The sequence below is a fragment of the Henckelia pumila genome, unplaced genomic scaffold (assembly GCF_033568475.1).
Source record: "Henckelia pumila isolate YLH828 unplaced genomic scaffold, ASM3356847v2 CTG_461:::fragment_3, whole genome shotgun sequence".
NCBI classification, from domain to species: Eukaryota; Viridiplantae; Streptophyta; class Magnoliopsida; order Lamiales; family Gesneriaceae; genus Henckelia; species Henckelia pumila.
In genome coordinates, this window is record NW_027331831.1 from 2165062 (window position 1) to 2185879 (window position 20818).

The 20818-nt window shown below is 30.5% G+C and overlaps 3 protein-coding genes across 3 annotated transcripts; 2 read left to right on the forward strand and 1 right to left on the reverse strand.

Moving 5' to 3' along the window:
• The first annotated feature begins 9337 nt into the window (after positions 1-9337).
• LOC140871540 (serine/threonine-protein kinase AtPK2/AtPK19-like) lies at positions 9338-12678 on the forward strand. Its single transcript, XM_073274084.1, has 6 exons — positions 9338-9402; positions 10092-11017; positions 11125-11328; positions 11530-11703; positions 11833-11937; positions 12132-12678. The coding sequence occupies exons 2-6, from the start codon at positions 10349-10351 to the stop codon at positions 12432-12434; spliced, it is 1455 nt and encodes a 484-aa protein (XP_073130185.1). The 5' UTR covers positions 9338-9402; positions 10092-10348; the 3' UTR covers positions 12435-12678.
• A 118-nt stretch (positions 12679-12796) lies between these two features.
• LOC140871370 (probable inactive receptor kinase At5g58300) lies at positions 12797-15106 on the reverse strand. Its single transcript, XM_073273854.1, has 2 exons — positions 13606-15106; positions 12797-13541 (listed from the first exon to the last, which is right to left on the reverse strand). Exons 1-2 carry the CDS (start codon positions 14975-14977, stop codon positions 12913-12915), a joined length of 2001 nt encoding a protein of 666 aa, XP_073129955.1. The 5' UTR covers positions 14978-15106; the 3' UTR covers positions 12797-12912.
• A 3638-nt stretch (positions 15107-18744) lies between these two features.
• LOC140871371 (small ribosomal subunit protein eS27y) lies at positions 18745-19735 on the forward strand. Its single transcript, XM_073273855.1, has 4 exons — positions 18745-18801; positions 18915-19016; positions 19094-19122; positions 19341-19735. Exons 1-4 carry the CDS (start codon positions 18799-18801, stop codon positions 19465-19467), a joined length of 261 nt encoding a protein of 86 aa, XP_073129956.1. The 5' UTR covers positions 18745-18798; the 3' UTR covers positions 19468-19735.
• The last annotated feature ends 1083 nt before the right edge of the window (positions 19736-20818 follow it).

The window sequence follows — 20818 nt, forward strand, 5'->3', positions numbered from 1 at the left end:
AGGTTGAACTCCAACTTGACGGAAAGACCGAGTGAAAAAAAAATATTGTGAAGATTTTGTAATAAATTGAGTCTCAAAATTGATTTGGGATTACACCGAAAACATCAAAATTATTTAGGATTAAACCAATATTTTTTCCTGATATTATTATATACTAATGCTTAATTGGTTTTTCTCAACTATTTAATATAATGTTACTCCTATTTTAGTCATCACAAATTCATAATACACGTGTGTTTTCATCTTTAGAGTATCTTAAATGTATTAAAGAGAATTTTTTGTATCGTATTAAACAATTACTGCAATTTTCTTTTTAAGGGAAAAAAAACAAGCAAATTAACCTAACAACATAGTTTCTTAATTAAATCTGATTTTTCAATATACAATGAACATATTCATTATGGTACTTTTTGGTTTAAGTGATGAGATAAATAATATATGGATAAGTAATGTATTGTAATAAAAAATAAATAAGAAATGATAGGTTATTATATTATTGGATTTGATTGATTGATTATAGTATATTTGATTTGATTGATTAAATATTATATTAAAAAATTAAATTACTATTTTATCCTTTTAAAAATATATAAAATATAAATAATATTATTTATAAGGGGTAATATAGTAATTTAAATTAAATGATTTGATTGATGTAAGATAAATTATTGATGATTTGATTGATGTAAAATTAATAATTAATAGATGGATAAATAATATGTCGAGAAAAACGTGATATTGAATTAGATAAGTTATACATAGATTAAAAACAATAACTACAAAACGATGCCTATGTGTATGTAATGTATGTGCTAGTCAACTTTTGTTTCACAATTATTAGGGGCACTTTAGGCATAGGAAAAGATAAGTGACAGCCCGCCATAATTTAAAGTAGCTTCAGGACAACAGAGCAACCAAACGTTTGCAGGACCCACCTGTGCTCCAACTAGGGCAAACTTCTTGATGTGAGCGTTACCAAATATATATTCAAAATTTCTCATCAAATGAATATATATTTTTTTATATATAAAAAACAATTCCATGTCCGCACAACTAATTTTTCAAAAAAAAAATTTGAAAAAACGTTTTGAATTTGGAACATTTGGTTTTAGACTTTAGTGGGATTTCATTTCTGATTGAATTCAAATGTGATCGAATGGAGCATTGAAGTAATTCCAAATACAATTTTGCGGTGCAGTCGGGAGAAAAAAAGATTTATTACGAGATATATATACAAAAAAGTTCTAACAATATTTCTATACATTATTTTGTAGAAATATAAGTTTTTTTCCCAAACAAAACAAGTACTGATTTCAAAACTTTTATTGTTGTATTTTAAGTGATTTATTCGAAATGAATTATATAAATCTCGCCCAAAAAAAAACACATAATTTGGATCAATTTGATGCAGACATGTAGCTGCCCTTTTGAGACAGCTAATCAACCTAACGGTCTCCTGTGGCTCATGTATGAATAATTGAAATTTTAATTCGTCTCGAAAAAATACTCCAAACATTTGAGCTTTGTCAACTTGATTTATAGTCAAATTTTTATCGAGTTGCTCACGATTAGCTCGATTTACTTACATTTTCTGGTCCGACCATAAGTACTAATATTTAAATCAAACATTTTATAATACAACTCAAACATATAATTTATGTGAAACTTTGAATTTGAACTCATACTTGGCTCATGTGCACCATTAGCCAAATCTGACTAGAGGTCCAAGAGACATCAGCCTCGAAATAATAGATTAATTTTGGATTTAAAAAATAAGTAAAATATATTTTGGTACACGAACTATTGATAAAATGTCATATTGGTAGACGAACTATTGAAAATGACTTAATTGGTACATGATCCAATAAAAAGTTTAATTTTACCCTTAATAGGAATTAATGTTATATTTATTAATTTTAAAATATCATATTTATTTAAAAATTAATTGACTAAAATTTATTTTGATATACGAACTATATGTAAAATGTCAATTTGGTACACGAACTATAAGAGAATGATTTAATTGGTACATGATTTAACTAAAAAGTTTAATTTATCCTTTAGTAATTGATTTTAAGTTCAATTATTTTTAATAATAAATTCAACTAAGTGTACATTTTATTTTTTAAATTAATTTTTATTTATTGTAAATTAAAATTTATATTAATTTAAAAATAATAAAAATAAGTATCTTAATATTTTTATAATATATTTATATTTTACTCATTAATAAATTATTTATATTTTTAAAATATTAATAATAGAAAATAAAATGGTATTTTTTGCTATCTATGTAAATAATTATCCATTTAAAAAAATTGATATAAATTATATAATAATAAAAACACAAACTCAATAAATAAATCATATGCAATACTAAAATATATTTAATAACGATAAAATATAATTTAATAAATATTTATTTATATTTAATTTAAGTGCGAGTAAAAAAATATAAAATTACAAATTATTAAATCGAGTAAAAAAAATTTGGGTTATTAGAACTACATAAATAGAGATAATGAGTGAGATTTTTTTCTGTGATATTTGTTTTTTAATTATCTAATCTTTAATGTTGAAAATTTTTATACTAAATTTTGAAAAACTAAAATGGTGATTATGCTTGTTTCAATCATTTAAACACAAGATCAACAGACTTCGGTGATATATATTTTTATCGTATCATATATTATAATATTTGTTGTATAATTTGACTTAACAATTGTTTATCATTATATATATAATTAATTTTTAAATAAATACGATATTTTAAAATTAATCAATATAATATTAATTCCTATTAAGAGTAAAATTGAACTTTTAATTGGATCATATAACAATTAAGCATTTTTAATAGTTCGTGTATCAATATGACATTTTACCAATAGTTCGTGTACCAAAATACATTTTACTTTTTTAAAATTAATAAATATAATATTAATTCCTATTAAGGGGTAAAATTGACCTTTTAATTGGATCATGTACCAATTAAGTCATTTTCAATAGTTCGTATACCAATATGACATTTTACCAATAGTTCGTATACCAAAATACATTTTACTCAATATTTATATTTTAGCTAATTTATTTATTCAATGGTGTGTCGTAAAAAAATTCTTATGTATTTGAAATAATAGGTTATTATACAAAACGTAAAAATACGTTCAAAAGAATGATCCCCGAAGGTATTGAGATTTGAGAGCTAACGAAATTCCAATTTTTGTGTCTTCATTTTTCATTCACAATATTTTGAATCGTGTTTCCATTGGCGATTTTTCATCTAAAACTTTCAAAGAAGTCATTAGAATTTAGAGTAAAAATTAATTTGGTAGATGAACTATTGATTTAATGTCGAATTGGTACACGAACTTTTGTTAATGATTTAATTGATACTTGTCCACCTAATTTTGACCAAATTATGATGCAAAAAATGGTATAATAGTCTTTTGATAATATAAATTAATTAAAACAATAATATTATTTCAGTTTCAAAATCAACTTCATAATTTTTATCTGTCAGAAAAATCGAGAACGACTTTCTATTTTTTATAAGTCACGTCCTCTTATAAAATTATCGTGTTTAAATAAACTTTTAATATTTTATTTATTGATCGATTGAAAAACAAGTGGCACGTTATGGGCCTATGGCGGATTTTAATTGGTGCTTTGATGAGTTTTTCTTATAAATATAATTTTAAAATTTAAATTAATTTTTAATAGAATTTACGTAATGCTTTTATTAAAATAATATATTCAATAAATTTTTACATAGTTAAAATATTTAAAAAATTTATCACAATCATTATTTATTTAATAATTTTGTCTAAATATTATCGAGAAAATTATGTATACAAAAATCAGAATTTTAGCTAAAAAATATTTATTTATTTTCTATAGTATCAATTTATTTATTTACAATTATTTAGATATTGTATGTCTTAATATAATTTATCTAATTCTTTTCTTTAAAATATATAATCTATTTAATCTGTCTAATATAATAAATACTATGTACAAGTAAAAAAATTAATCAAATCAATTTTTACGTATAAAATATAATATACAAATATATCTAATTAAAATAAAAATAAAATGTGCATTTTTTTTTGTAATAAATGGTAAATTAGACATTTTACATTAATGTCACCATAAATTAATCGGAATCTGACGAACATGTACAAATTAAGTCATTAACAAAATTTTGTATACCAATTTGACATTTAACTAATAGTTCATGTACCAAATTAGTTTTTACTCTTAAAATTTATGTAAAAATATTACTCGAATATTATTTCCATGTAATAATGGGAAAGGATGAATCTTTCTTATAAGTTTGTTTGAGTAGGGAAAATAAGTTTTTTGGTCCAGTAACTTTAACTTCTTTGGGTTTTGGTCCATTAACTTTTCCGGTATGAGTTTTGGTACACTAACTTTGCATTTTTAGTGTTTTTTGGTTCAACTGCATATGTGACAGTTTCTGATTGGTCCACGTCATCATTTTGGACCAATCAGAAGTTGACATGTATGCAGTTGGACCAAAAAACACTGAAAATGCAAGGTTAGTGTTTCAAAACCCACATTGGAAAAGTTAATGGATCAAAACCAAAACATAGATTAGTTAATGGACCAAAAAACTTATTTTCCCTTGTTTGAGTCACCATATGACATTAATAACTTCATTTATTAATTGTTTGATAAATGCTTTGTGAAAGATTTAAATGAAATTGTACGTCTCTCGGACCGACCATAAAAAATATGATTACAGTGTGATTCATAAGTGTTTTCTTTAAGGCTCCATTCAAAAAACCAAAAAAAAATAATAAATAAAAAAAATATCGTCAAATAAATTTACATAATTTTTTTTGCTGTCAAAACGATATATATATATATATATATATATATATATATATATATATTTGAGAGAAGATACAATATATAATATTTAAGTGATAATTTAGAAACTTTTGTTTTATTATTTGGTCGTGTCATGTAGACCGAACGCTTGTCATTTTACTAAAAGCGATGATTCAACTCAAAGGACAATTATTGCATCTCAACAATCTTCCACTCAATAATTGGCTCCTTCCAATCAATGAGAATTGAACTCATGACCTTGACTCTGATATCAATTATAATACCAAACGATTGTCGTTTACCAAAAGCTATAGCTGGTGGTAATGGTGCAACTCAAATCTTTTAAACCACATAGCATTCGTCATGGTTCGACCGCTCTACCAACAGAAACAATTATTTCACCTCAACATGTCATATTTATTAATTTGTGTGCTATATGTTCTTTGATTTTTATTTTGCATGTTTTGTATCATAAAAATATATCATCTATGTTTGATAAAATAGACGGCCGATTGAAGAGGACAACGAGCAGGGCGTTTGGGTATCGCCAAAAAATAGAATTCTGAAGTTAAATACTGATGCATGTTTTAATGAGAATTTTAATCAGTACAGTATCGGAGGTGCTAGCTCTTCGTGATAGTTAGAGACGTCTCCTCTTGACCTTTGGGAAACAAATAACACAACTTTTATTTGTTGTCCATAGCGAGCTTCTAGCGGTGCTTGAAGGTGTCTTGTTAATTTTTGAGAATAATTTTAAAGATGTTCATATTGAATCGAATTTCTTACTAGCAGTGCAAGTAATTACGAACAGTCATGAATATCTGGGTTATATTAGGGTGTGTGCTTCAGAAATCAGAAACCTTCTATTGGATCTTGGAGCTTCTAGCTTTACCCGTGTTTGTAGATCGGTTAGCATGATAGCTCATCATTTAGTATCTTTTGCTTCTTTTTCCCATTCGTTATTTATTTGGACGAATGATGAGTTTTCTCTTGATTCCTTAAACTTGTAATGAACGATTTTGAGTTACAAGTTTCTCTAAAAAAAACAGATGATCGTATTTTATTGTTTAATTTAATATGCCCTATTTTAAAAAAATTCGGTATTAAAAGTTTAGCTCATCCCTATTCAATTTGATTTGTGATTAACTATTATTTTTAATCATTCATTGTATTATCTAGTATGTAAAATAATAATAAAAAAATTAAAAAAATCACAAATCGATTAATGCAATTTGGGGTGATAATATATGATGAGTGTAAAGTAAATGAATTAATGTCGAGTAAAAAAAAAAAAAAGAAAGAAAGAAAGAAAGAAAGTAAGGGGAAAAAAATACAAAAAAAAAGAAAGAAGAAGAGAGAATCCGGTGGCCTACAAGCATGTTCGATTAGTCACATACATCATAATCCCTGAAGTTACCAATTTTTCAATAAAACAGCATATGCCTAAGAATAAAATAAGAATATGCCAGTCCATAAAAGGGAAAAATTCGATGCTACCATGTGGGACAGCCCACATGGTAGCATCAAGGGTCCAAAAATCACTTGCATCTGCATGCAAGTGATTTGGGCCATTGATGTTACCCAAAGATGCACGAGAATATATATGTGTGTGTTATATAATAATAATAATAATAATAATAATAATAACAATAATAATTACAAGAGTAAAACATATTTTACTACGCGAAAGTTTGATAAAATGTCAATTAGTAGATGAATTATCAAAAATAGCTCAATTGATACATGATCGAACTAAAAAGTAGATTTTATCTTTTAGTATAATTACTTTTAAGTTCAATTATTTTTAATAAATTCAACTAAGTGCACATTTAATTTTTCAAAGTAATTTATAGATAAAAAATACAAAAATAAAATTATATTAATTTCAAAATTATAATAAATAATTATTTTAATATTTTATAATATGTTTATATTTTACTCATTAATATATTATTTATTAAAATTTAATATGTTTTTTTTTTCCAAAATCCGTCTGTTGTGGCGGGGGTTAGGCGGACTCCTACCCGTTTATTAAAATAAAAAAGAATGTAAAACAAGATAGGGGTATTAGACCAAAGTCTCTCGAAAATTACACGAGCTCAAAATAAATACAAAAAGCCAGTTGAAACCAAAACTCAAAAGAAACCTAAATTACTTGAATATATGGCAGACCAAAGCAATCTAATTTACAAATCCCCGTTAGGGGTCCCCGAATATCCTTAGGCATAAAATAGCAGAACCCTTAAGCAATCCCAAATTAGCCAATGCATTTGCAGAAACATTAGCTTCTCTATAAATATGAGATTTCCTAACCACTGAGGAATGTAATATCTCTTGAATCTGTGTCAAAGTGTTACTAAAATCCCAGCTAGTGTTGTCCGCATCAATGATTGAAAGTGAAACCATAGAATCAACTTCAAGCCACAACAAAAAAAAATTATGCAACTTGCAAATCTGGAGCCCCTTGAGTTCAAGCACGAACATAAACAAAATAAATATTTGTTTATTTATATTTAAGTTCAAGCACGAATATAATAAAATAAATATTTATTTATTCATATTTAAGTTCAAGAATGAATAAAAAAATATAAACTTACAAATTCTTAAATCAAACCGAAAAAATTTACATGATAAAGTCAAACAAGTTGAGACAAACAATGACTGAGATTTTTTTCTATGAGATTTGTTTTTTTATGATCTACATCTTTAGTGTTGAACAATTTTTTTTAAAAAAATTCAACAGAACAAAAATAGATTTCGAAAGACTAAAATGATGATTATGTTTGTCTCAACAGTTTAAAAACAAGATCACGTGCTCTAGTGATATATATTTATTTTATTAATTTTCATCAACTATTACAATATTTGTAATTGTATAATTTGAGCACAATTATTTATCATGATATAATTTTAAATAAATATGATATTTTTAAAATTAATCAACAAATAATCTTGAAAATAAAATTATGTACCTAATCAAATTTTATTAATAGTAATTGGACTTAATAGCAATTTAGATAAAGGATAAAATTGACATTTTAATTTGATCATATAACATTTAAACAATTTACAATAGTTCATGTACCAATTACCAAAATAAATATTACTAATAATAATATTAATAATAATAATAATAATATATTATAGTGATTTTAATAAATCTCAAAAGCAAAGTATGTTAATAAAAAAACTCATAATAATTTATTTTTAGAGTTTACAAACTTTACCTTAATTGGTGTCATTGATTCTCACACTAAAATTATTGACAAATTAGTCGTTTTATATGACATCTTTTTTTAGCCATTTTATATTTTTCCATGTACTAAAATGACATTCATTATGTGCCTTTTGATTTTTTATTTACAAAAAATGTCACACACATTTAAATTTTTATACATATATTAATTGCACTTTGGTTACCATTTATTTACGAAAGCGTTATATTTTTTTTGTATTTATTAAATTTTACCATTTTCAGTTTTTTCAATAAAAAAACCGGACTATAAAAGTACGTAACATGTGCACCAAAACTAATATTAAATAATGCATTGGCCATAACTTTCTTTTTTCTTCTTCTGTTTTTTTTTAAAAAATGCATTGTATTTATATTTGAAATTTTGACCCTAACCGTCAGAATTCATTTTATTATTTATAACATATTGTATATTTTTCATTCAGACATTTAAAGACAGTTTTGTCAAAGTTGGAAAAAATTCAAAAATCAATTTGAGTTCAAATCAGACCTTTTTATGCCTCAAAATCAATTTCGAACTATCTCCATCAGAAATCTCAAGTCAATTTTCATTCACGTCCCAAAATCTTCAAACATAGATGACATATTTAAACTAAGATTTAATTAATAACAAGACAATTATTAGAACATATATCTCCAACATTAACCTAATTAGCTATTTTAATCACACAAAAACTCTCGTGAAACATTTTCAACGGTAAATTTTGTGAGACACATTTTTTAATCGTATTTATGATAATTTATTAGCTTGTTATACCAAAAGTATTGTAAATGTGAGTGAATTTGACTCGTCTCACAGATCAACCGTTTAACAAGAGATCAAATCTTACAATTAATACTCCGTAAACCGTAATCGAGTTTCTAACTAGAAATATCATCTCAAATATTTTATGTTAGATGAACTAGAAATAATAATCTGTTAAAAATTCACTCTTTTTGTTAAGTTAATTTAATTTAATCACATTTTTTTAGATAACTAAATTCATGTATACTATATTACAATGTAATTATTTTTTATACATAAAACAAGTGGTTAATTCAGTTCTATACGAAATCAACAACGTGCGGTATCCTGTTTCCTACTCGCAAAAGAACACATTATTCCAAAGAAATTCAATCTCGGCGGACTCCGAGAGCCAATCATAACAGGACACGTAAGCATCGTATTACGAACGCAACTAGCTATGCCACGGGATGTTCGGCTATTTAAATGGAAGCGGCCACCCGACACTTTTTCCTTCTCACTTCTCGCCACCTGCCATCTTTTTTGCGCTGCATCTGCGGATTTCCTCAAGGTAAGATCTAATCAACTTGATGTAATTTTTTTCGATCGTGTTTTATGGTATTTAATTCAAGTTCTTTGTTTAAGATCTTTTATGGGGTTCGAGCTATTTGGTTCGGTGGTGCTTGTTCATAGATTTGTTTCGGTTTTGTTTCTGATCGGTCATAGTTTTTGCGTTTCCTGTCTTCTTGACGGTTGATTTATTGTGGGATTTCTGGGTTCTTTTTGCTTTTTACTAGGTATTAGTTAATTGATGAATTGGACAAAATTTATTTTCTTGGTTTTCGCCTATTTGTTTTCTTGACGTGTTTTGAGTGTTTGCCGATTATTGATTGAAGTTCGTTTCGTGACTGAACCTTGGATTATCGTTTCTGTACGATGTTTGCGGTTTATTGACGTATATCGTGTTTTCTCACCTTGTTCCGTTTCTGAATGGTACAAAAGACACTGGATCTAGGAAAGTAAGTCGGGACTCGGGGGCGATCTCCTGCGTTTTGGGGAAAATCGAACATTTTTGAACAATTATACGTACAAGTTAAAATTTATTTAATATTCGTGTCATTGATATTGTGATTGCATAAAACTTTCTTTTTCACAACTCTAGCCGTCGTAAAAATTATTTCTTGGCGAGATCTTTGTATTTTTATCAAAATTGGATTGTTTGTTTGTGATGAAGTTAACTACTACTTCGTACTATTACAGCCCAAGTCGTCTGATATTCATGAATTCAAGAATCTCATCTGGATCCACCGTTTCCTGTCAAGTGGGAAACCAGAGCAAGTGCAATTTCTGGATTTCAGTCTGCCTCTTCCCAAGATTTCTTGGAACGCCAGTTTCATTTGTGGACTATTTACTGTTCAAAGCTATTGTCAGAGGTCCTTCATCACTACTAATTTAGACTTTTCCTGGGAGCCTCAATTCAGACATCAGCCGGACCTTGTTCTTTCATATTTGGCATCATGGTTGCCTCACAACAATCGATACTGGCTGGAACCAAGTTGTTGATGCCATCACAGAATCATGTGCTTCAGACTGCGGAAGCCCTCGACGCCCTTTCGCTGGATGACCTGGATTTTTCCGATGTTTTCGGCCCTGCACCTACTATAACAATTCTACCTCAAATATCTGAAGACTCGGAAGATTTTGATGTGCCATCAAAAGTGACTCAGTCCGTTCAGAATGAACCAGAGGTGATCTACCGCAGATCCCACTCCTTTGTTGGACCCACGACTTGTGTAAGTCAATTATCGAAGATTGGAAATTTTACTTTGCACGAGAAAGAAGACTGGCTAGAACTCAAGGATGAAATTGACGAAGATGCTGAAGGGGAATTTTTCGAATCTTGTCCCGAAAATAGCTTTTTGAAGAAGTCACTGTTTCAGGTTGACGGAGATTCAGTGAAGACTATCGGGCTTGAGGACTTTGAAATTTTGAAAGTTGTTGGCCAAGGTGCATTTGGTAAAGTGTACCAGGTGAGGAAGATCGGTTCATCGGAAATCTTTGCAATGAAGGTGATGCGGAAAGATAAGATAGTCGAGAAAAATCACGCGGAGTACATGATAGCGGAGAGGGATATAATGACAAAGATCGAACATCCTTTCATCATCCAACTCAGATATTCTTTTCAGGTATTCATAATTGATTGCTGTGTTTCGATCTATTTATTTGAATGAAGTGTAATTGGAGTTTACTTTATGAACTTGGTTTTAATTTGGATACCTTTACTGTGGTGCAGACTAAATATAGATTGTACCTCATTCTTGATTTCGTGAATGGAGGCCACCTTTTTTTTCAACTCCATCATCATGGCCTATTCAGGGAGGATTTGGCCCGCATATATACCGCTGAGATGGTTTCTGCCGTTGCTCACCTCCATAAGAACGGCATAATGCACAGGGATCTAAAACCCGAGAATATTCTCCTGGATTCGGAGGGCCATGTAAGGATTTCTACCTCATTATTTCTCTTGAATTGTATTATAGTTGAGCACTGTATTTGTATGTAAATATGAATCAAGTATATGTCCTTTGATGATTCGCTAGATCCCCTTTCTCAGCACTGGTTTAACTAGAACTAAAAATATGTTTTTTAACACAATTTTAAGCCTTCACTCATTAGATTTTATTTTGTTTAAATGCAGGCAATGCTTACCGATTTTGGTCTTGCAAAACAGTTTGACGATAAAACTAGATCGAACTCAATGTGTGGAACACTGGAGTACATGGCACCTGAAATTGTTCTTGGTAAAGGTCATGATAAAGCTGCAGATTGGTGGAGTTTGGGAATTATCTTGTATGAAATGTTGACCGGGAAGGTTAGCTCGAGGCTTCAAGCACATATACTCAATTTTTAACCCTTGAACTTTATGAAAATAAATTTGTAACCTTAGCATTTTTCACTTTTTTCTTGAGAAAGATTTAATTTCTTTTTCATTTATTTGCAGCCGCCATTTTGTGGGAATAGACAAAAGATTCAGCAGAAGATACTCAAAGACAAAATCAAGCTACCATCATTTTTGTCTAGCGATGCTCATTCTCTGTTAAAAGGGGTAATGCTATTTTCATGCTTTTGTCACTTGCTCAAAAACTATATCTATCGTTCTCTATCCTCTTAAAAAACATTGGAAACATAAGTTTCATTCTTGATGAAATTCCCAGTTTTTTCATTCTTTTTGGACTTCGTTTTCATGTAACGATCAAGGTATCATATAATTGATCATCGTCTGCTTGATTTAAACTTCAGCTGCTACAAAAAGAAGCAAACAAACGCCTTGGAAGTGGACAGAAAGGCGGTGAGGAGATAAAAGGACACAAGTGGTTCGCATCCATCAACTGGAAGAAACTCGAAGGTCGAGAAATTCAACCAAGCTTCCTTCCTCAAGTCGCAGGCAAACACTGCATCGCCAACTTTGATGAACGGTGGACCAAAATGCCGCTCCTGGACTCCCCAGCTGCCAGTCCAAAATGTGGGGAGAATCCCTTTAAAGGGTTCAGCTATGAGAAGCCTGCTGCTCCATTTCTGTGCATGAATCGATCGAACTACTAGTGTTTAAGAATTGCTGTCTGCGGAAGATCTATCTTGAAACTTGATTGTTGTACTATATTACTGTTGTGTTTTTTTTACTGTTTTTTAGCCACCTGGGAATATGCCGAGACCCCAATAAGTGCGGTTTGACTTGACCCAAAACAATAATATTGGATGCATTTGTCTCGAGCTTGATGTTCCGCTCCATGTACTAGTCATCATATTTAAACTCAATTTACATGTATACCACCCAAACTTTCTTGCAGTCGTGATAATTTTCAACGGCTCTACGATGTTGTTTGAAAATGTTTTAAAAAAATGATTTTGAACTCGTGCATGAAAGAGACATCGGGGTTGATTATCTAATTAGGGTGGGAGAAATCAGTACTTTCGTCCTACAAATAGTCATTTTATTTTAATCAACAAAAACATCAGAAACAAATGAATGTATACATAGCATACTTGAAAAACTCATCCAGTAATCAATCTACTCATCCCCTCACGGCGTCTGCACGTTGGAGTCTTTCGACCGATTATCCTCTGATGATGGCCTGTTATCCCCTTCGGAACCTCGAATTTCCTCTATCATCCGCACAACATCATCCATACTCGGTCTCATATCCACCCCCTTTGCCACACATGATAGCGCAACCTGCAGCAACTGCACCATCTCCTCCTCAATATTCTGGTACTTCATAAGCTCCACGTCGAAAACCTCAGCTGTCCATTCCTCACGAACAACAGAACGAACCCATCTAGGCAGATCGATCACCTCATCGTACCCCATATATTGGATCGGTGATTTTCCTGTGAGAATCTCCAGTAGGAGCACACCAAAGCTATAAACATCTGACTTTTGACTCATTTTTTGAGCCTCAATCACTTCTGGTGCTCGGTATCCAGCAACCCGGTATTTGGTGGGAATGGAGTTGAATAAAGAGCCTAAGGCGAAATCAGTAACCCGAGCATCTAGGGCATCGGTGAGGAGTATGTTTGACGACTTGATGTTTCCATGAGTAAATTTAGTGCCACCTTCTGAATGGATGTGAGCTAGTCCCCTTGCTGCTCCTAGTGCAATGTTTAGCCTTGTGTCCCAATCTAGTGGCGTTCGTCCAGTGCCTCGGTTACCTGTTGTTGTAGAACAGTTAAATTTTAAAGCAAGAATGCTTGTAGAAAACAAGAGAAAGCATACCATGCAAGGCTGAACACAAGCTACTGGCAGGCATGTACTCATACACAAGAAGCTTCTCATCCTTGGAGTAATAATAAGCAAGCTGAGGCAGAACATTAGGATGAATCCCGAGTGCATTCAATGTCTCCATATGCTGTTCAAACTCTTTCTTTCCGATCCCCACTTCCTTGAGTCGTTTCACCACAACTGTCGTGGATTCATCCAAAATCGCCTTGTAGGCAGTACCGTAGCTTCCCTTCCCAAGAACTTCTGCCGATGCTCTAAGCAAATCCTCAAGATCAAAGGTATATGAACACCGTTGGAAGAAAACTAGCTTGTTTTTCTCAGCTTCTTGAACCCCGCTCCCGAAATCCTCCGACTTCAAATTCTCAGTCTTTGCAATACTGGACGCCTTGGTTTTGATTACACGAGTGCCACCAGAATTGCTTTTCTTTTTCATACATCGGAGCAAGACAGCCAAAGCTAGAAGAATCATAAGAGAACTACCACCAATGACAATTGCAGCAATAGCTCCTGTACTGAGTTTTCTTGAGCTGACTGCTCTTTGTCTTCCAAGAATTTCAGGCGAAGAAGAACTTTCGGATGCGGGGAGAGGGGATGGAGATAATCCCGAGCAGTAAGTCAATGGAGGGCCGCACAAAAGAGAGTTTCCTATAAACGAAGAAATGGGAAACTTCTGCAGGGCAGAAGGTATCGATCCATTCAATGTGTTGTAGCTCAAATTCAGAAGCCTGAGTCTTGGAAGATCAAGATTCGGTATGTTTCCGGAGAAAGAGTTGGATGACAGATCAAGAACAGTGATCCTAGAGGAAAGGACTAGAGGAATGCCACCAGAAAAGTTATTTTGCTGAATGTAAACTGATCTAAGGGAAGGAATGGAAAGCATATCAGAAGGTAGATTTCCGTTGAGAAAGTTTGAGCGTAAGCTGATTACTCTTAGAGCATCAAGATTTCCAATAGTTTTATCCGGTATGGAGCCATAAAAACCAATGCCAGGAAGATGAATACCAACCACTCGAGTCCCATCTTTCGAGCAAGTAATGCCAATCCAAGAAGTGCATATGGGATTAGACGAATTCCAGTCAAGTTTCCGAATGTGTGGGACAGAAGCAGCAAACTCAAGCAAAGCCTGTTTGTCCGAGTTAAGATCAGAACTTGCTACTGCCGAAATTGCTAGTAACAGCAAAAGATTCGCGACCGTTTGAAACCCGAGTCTCATTCGAAGCTTCAGAGAGGACACACGCAGACAATACAAGTTTTCAAGTTCGATTCCTCGTTTCTTGCCAATTCTTGACATATCACAACTTGCAGATACGAGCCAAGCTTCTGTTTGTGACAATGTGGAGTTCATAAACAGCAAGAAAATGAGCATTTAAATGAAAAAAAATAAAATCATGAAAAATATAACATGATGATCAGATTTGACATGCAAAACTTGAAATGAATTTGAATACACTTCCTTCGATTTAATATTTCAAAAGGGATCTATAATTGATTTGGTTAAAAGACAGTGCATTATGTGAACAAAAAGGTAGAAACATGGATAGCTAAATGCACAAGATTCCAATTATGAATACTAAAAGTAACGTCTTGCACTCTTTTGGTCAATAAAGTTATTCTTTTCATATTTTTCCATTAAACAAGCGAAAACATATTGTTTCCATTGTTCTAAAAGTATTTAATCGAAAATCGTTGCATTAAGTTTCGTAATATTGACTAGATTTATTTTAAACAGTGTATGGATTCAAAATATTTTGAGATACTTAATTAATACTACAATCAAGTTCTTTGACAAAATTAAAACTGTACGTCAACATACAATTTGTGGCCTTAAATTTCATTCAATTCATGTTTGGGTTCAAAATCACGATATGACGATAAATTTTTCTCTTTCAAGAAGTTCATCCAAACATGGCGTTTAACAAAATTTACATATACTCAAAATTTTCATTTTTTTTAAAAAAATTTAAGGGCCCACCTTTATTAGGGTGCATAAGATTTCAATCCGACAAAATAAAGGACACCGATAAACATCTATTTTGTCGAGGCAAATGTACCACTACTTGATTATATAAATTAGATTTACATAAATATTTACAAGTTTTTAATAAACTATTTTCAAGTTTATAAGTTTAAAGAAGCTGTGAACATGCAACTCAATGTTTTTGCACATAAAGAAGGTGAAATGTAATTTTGAAACACAGATTCGGACGAAAAGTTGCCCAATTAAGAAGACTTCATAGCGAAGAAATCTGAAAAAAAAAAAACAATAAAAAGAGGAAGTGGTTAAGTTATATGATTATTTGTAGATAGGAGAACTTTATGTAACCAAAATTGAAAAAAGAAAAGAAAAAAAGCAAAATATTCTTGATTGACTTTTTTCCCCCATAGTGGAAAAGCAAGTAGTGACTTACTTTAACACACTGTAATTCTTTTATATTTAAAATTGCACTGGAAATTTAATACTTAAGCAATCCATATATTCAAAAAGTTGAGCTAGGATTAAGAATCCAATCTAAAGAGATTAAAAAGAGATTCACAATAAAGCAAAAGCAAAAGTTTGGTTCTAACTTTGTTGTATAGTGTGTATTAAAGAGACACAACACGATGATGCGAAAATAAAAAGTGGAGGAGGCAAACTTTAGTAGCTTGCATTTTACATCTTCAAGAATTATATATATATATTTTTTTATTAAAAAAGTATTTTATATCTATAAAATATTTCCTACGAATATCAAGCAAAAATTATCCGATCCATCACCAGATTAACCTCAAATTACTGCATTGGACAACAAATAATAATTTGACAAATATAAATTATATCTTTACAAGAATCAAAGATGAACTTACGGACAAAGAAAGCCAAGATTTTGGTCAAAAAATCTCCGAGAAATCAAGCTTTGTGACTCGAAAACCTTTGGAAAACAATGGCAAGCCTTCAAATTGCACCTTTAGTTTGGTGGAACTTATAAAATGCATGTATTTGTAAATGGTATGTATCTGAATAAATGTGGAAATTTGAAATCCAACGGTAATGATTGGCATAAAGGGAAGTTTAAGAGGCGAGCGATGCATTTCATTAATGACTCATTATGCACCACAATTATTTTCTTTCACTTATTGTTAATTAATTAATTCAATTTTGTAAAAAAAATTAAAGAAACTGATAAAAATAATGAATAAATATATATTTAATATTTATCCCCCCCTTTTGTTGAAATTTCTTTGGCAATCCAACGGAAAATTCGGCAAAAAGTAGAAACAAAAGCAATTATTATTTATATCTATGCATAATGGAATATAGGTCATAAATCACATAGTTTTTACCAACATTAGGTATCGGTTTAGAATGCAGTTGTTCCACGATTTCGGACAAGGGGATTGGATTGGATGAGATCAATGTTCTAAAATGCTCGCTTAAGCGACGCTTAATCTTGTTTAAGTTTTAACATGTTTAAGCTCTATTAAGCGATCGTTTTTTAGAACGCAAGATTTCATTTATTTTTAAAATAAAAACATTTTTATAAATATGTATATTTATAGTTTAGAACTTGAATTATCTATTAAATCATATAATTATGGTTAATCTAATATTTTATTTAATGTTTGTCTTAAAATAATTAAAATTATAGTAAAAATTGAAAACGTTTTTTTACGCTTAAACTCGTTCTAAACTCGCTTAAACTTGACCTCCATGCTTCGACGCGCTTCACGCTTTTTTAAACTTTGGATGAGATGGGCAGGGCAGGTCAAGAAGAAAAAAATGTACACACAAGTTTTAAAATTACAAACACGTGTGTTAGAAATCATACTCATTTAATTCGAAAATATTATATGTACTGGTGGGCATGACACACGTAATATGTTTGTCTCGTATAAAAAAATAAAGTACAAGCTATAATTTTTTTTACACTGAAATGATATGATATAAAAATAAAATACATGGAAAAATTTATTAAATAAATTAAATCACGTTATTAATTTGATAGTTAATATAGATCGTTCTTATGATATACATAGGAATATACATATATATAATATTTCATAATACAATTGTTGTATTTGGGTTTGACAAAATACAACCTCCACCAAAACGAATTTAATATTAAATAACCGTTCAAATATTTTTTTAAATTGATAGTGAAATTTTTTTTTTGAGATGATTTTGAAATGAATTATTAAAATAGTCTGTCTAAACAAATTAATTAATGAAATATATTGATTTGATTCTCAAAATTTTAACTATAATTTTTTTTAAAAATAAATAAATAAAAATTTAACTATAAACTATTTTGTAGCTGAAAACGTTCATGGGCATTTCTAAATTGGGCCAGTGTGGCTTTTTATCGGGCCATGAGCCCTTCCACTTTATAAAATAGGCAGTGTGCCATCAGGCCCAGATTCCTAAAAACGTTATTGTTTTCTGACTTATAAAAACAATTTGGAGGCCATACAAATTTTCATATGCACGGTTAAATTAATTATCTTGGAATATAAAATTAATATGCTATTGTGACTAGTACATATCGTTTAGTTTAAATGGTAAGATAAGTAATCCATAGATAAGTAATATAATGTAAATTAAAAATAAATAAGAAAAAATAGTTAATACATTATTTGATTTCATGGATAGATTATAATTTATTTGATTTAATTGATATAAAATTATTAATTAATAAATAGATAAATAATATGACGAAAATAAGGCAAAATTAATTGGGATAAGTTATACATAAATTAATAATACATCAAACCAAACAATGCCTATAAAATAAAAACATTCTTATTTATACACTAAAAACTTCAAATTATTTAAAATTACCATAGAACGAGTAATGATAATCAATAATATCAACCATTATCATAATTTCGTGTATTCAACTTGGTAACATATATAACTGAGGACCAAAAATTTAAACAAATACTTACTCAAAATATTATCGTTAACTTAATTTTATTTTATTTTATTTTAATAATTAAAAAATATATATTCGTAAGAAATATTTGGAATTGACAAACATACCCCGATGCCCGAGACGAACGACGGAAGGTTCAGATGTGAGTACAAATATCCAACGGTTCATGTTTATTTCCAACACATATATATACGTCCGACGAAAACCCTAGAATTATTCGTCTTCTACTCGCCTCCACCACTCTTCGCTTGCTCCCCCTCTCCGAGATAAAAAAAAAATGGTGACTTGCCGCACAACTCCATGAATGTTTCTGAATTTTATCTTTATTTTCAATCGTTTCGCTCGCAGTTGATTGATTTTTCTGTGATTTATCGATTTATGTGGCTGTGACAGGTTCTCTCAAACGATATCGATTTGCTGAATCCGCCGGCGGAGCTTGAGAAGAAGAAGCACAAGTTGAAACGTCTCGTCCAATCGCCAAATTCGTTCTTCATGGTACCCAATTTAACCTCTACATTCTTTTCAATTTCCCGTATTCATGATTTCTAAAATTCTTTATTATTCATTTGTAGGATGTGAAATGTCAAGGTTGCTTTAATATGTAAGTCTTCCGTTTCCATCTGTTTACAGAATTATCGGATTTCCATATTTGTTGGACTTGATGAATGGAATATTTGATTTTTATCTTACTGTGATTTTGTGTTAACTGTGAAGTTCTTATTTTGCTTTCCCAATCTTTATTTTTGAATTTTCCTATTTCCAGATTGTTTGATTCGAAGAATTTTACCTAGTGTGATTTTTTTCGGTGTGTTGTTACAGAACGACTGTGTTTAGCCATTCACAAACGGTTGTGGTGTGCGGTAACTGCCAGACGGTGTTGTGCCAACCAACCGGAGGGCGAGCTAGGCTCACCGAGGGCTGTTCCTTCCGTAGAAAGGGTGATTGAAAGAATCATGATGTAGTACCCTCAGTTTTCGTTCTCGCAGCTTATGAAAAGGTTTCCTTTGGTTGGGTTTCTTAATTGAGAAAATGAAACAGGGCTTTTAATTATTTTTAGTCTTCATATGAATTTTGTTATGCTAAGATTAATCGACACATTGAGAGATGGCTGTTATGTTTTATTGTTTATGGGGTTTTCCTTTTGCTGAATGCCCTAATGTGGTGATTAACCTCTCAGTTTTGTATGAAACTTCTTGTTTTGATTGCGAGTTCTATTTCTGTCATTACAATAGCGTAAATTTTTGTTAAATTGCTCCGCTTCTCCATTTGCCACCAATTTTGATTAACTTTGGTGACAAATCTTGAGGGTTAGCTTTTAATAGAAGTCATTTCTAGAACTTCCATTTTACAATAGTTTTTGCTGTGCGAGCAGGAACTTTCTTTCTAGGTTGAGGTCAAATGTCATTTTGTAGATAATATCACTTGTTATATCTGTGGCTATTGTAAAGTAGATTTTCTACGGAAGTTGGATAATTGCTTTGGTAGATGTTATTTTGAAGTAACTTAGTATGAGCTATCAAGGTAGCATGATTTAATTTAATTGAACTGAGAAAGCTAATTTAGGATTGAACACAAGATTTGGGTAGTGCTCCCTGCCTTGGGATAGAGACATGATGTTCCTAGCGAATAGTAGATATACTAGCTAGCTTGAACAAAACGTAGATGTGGCTGTGATGATGGTGGGTGTTTCATTAATGAATAGATACGTCGGGCTAACTTTGTGAGTCGTGTGCGGATTAGGTTAAGAATCGAGCTTGGTGGTGTTGGTTTCATCTTTATAGTTTATACATTGATTAAATAGGAATTATGGTATGTTTGTTTCAACATCTTTCGTTGAAGTTTAAGTCTAATCCCTTGGATGCTTACAAGCAGCCACCCATTGTCCTATCACATTATTTTATTTAGAGTGCATTCGAACTGGTTTATTTAAAAATCATTGAATTCAATTTTGTGATTTCAAATCTATTTGAATGTTTCTAAATGTATGGAATTAATTTCAAGTCCCATGTTTTTTTTAAAAAAATTAATCTAGCTAAATCCAATTTTAATGTTGGATTTGAGACAATTTCAAAAAAATTCTTCCAATTATTTCCCATTGCCGTCTTAAAGCAATGGTTATGCTAACCAGTAACGAACGACCCATTGCCGTCTTAAAGCAATTTTTTGATATCAAAATTTGTGAATGATAAGTGGTAAAAGCTTTAGTTATAGATAAACTACTTTTTGAAATTAAAATAAAATATCCTATATTTGAAGAATGATTCTATTTCCAGGTTTTGAATTTTTAAATTAAATTT

What these genes read in the sequence shown, in the direction of transcription:
- LOC140871540 (XM_073274084.1), top strand. Translation starts at nt 10,349, where the DNA reads ATGGTTGCCTCACAACAATCGATACTGGCTGGAACCAAGTTGTTGATG. An exon ending in ATGAAATGTTGACCGGGAAG is followed by an intron (nt 11,704 to 11,832) that starts GTTAGCTCGAGG and finishes ATTTATTTGCAG; the next exon opens with CCGCCATTTTGTGGGAATAG. An exon ending in CTCATTCTCTGTTAAAAGGG is followed by an intron (nt 11,938 to 12,131) that starts GTAATGCTATTT and finishes TTTAAACTTCAG; the next exon opens with CTGCTACAAAAAGAAGCAAA.
- LOC140871370 (XM_073273854.1), bottom strand. Translation starts at nt 14,977, where the DNA reads ATGCTCATTTTCTTGCTGTTTATGAACTCCACATTGTCACAAACAGAA. An exon ending in CTTGTGTTCAGCCTTGCATG is followed by an intron (nt 13,542 to 13,605) that starts GTATGCTTTCTC and finishes CTACAACAACAG; the next exon opens with GTAACCGAGGCACTGGACGA.
- LOC140871371 (XM_073273855.1), top strand. An exon ending in CGCCAAATTCGTTCTTCATG is followed by an intron (nt 19,017 to 19,093) that starts GTACCCAATTTA and finishes ATTCATTTGTAG; the next exon opens with GATGTGAAATGTCAAGGTTG. An exon ending in TGTCAAGGTTGCTTTAATAT is followed by an intron (nt 19,123 to 19,340) that starts GTAAGTCTTCCG and finishes GTGTTGTTACAG; the next exon opens with AACGACTGTGTTTAGCCATT.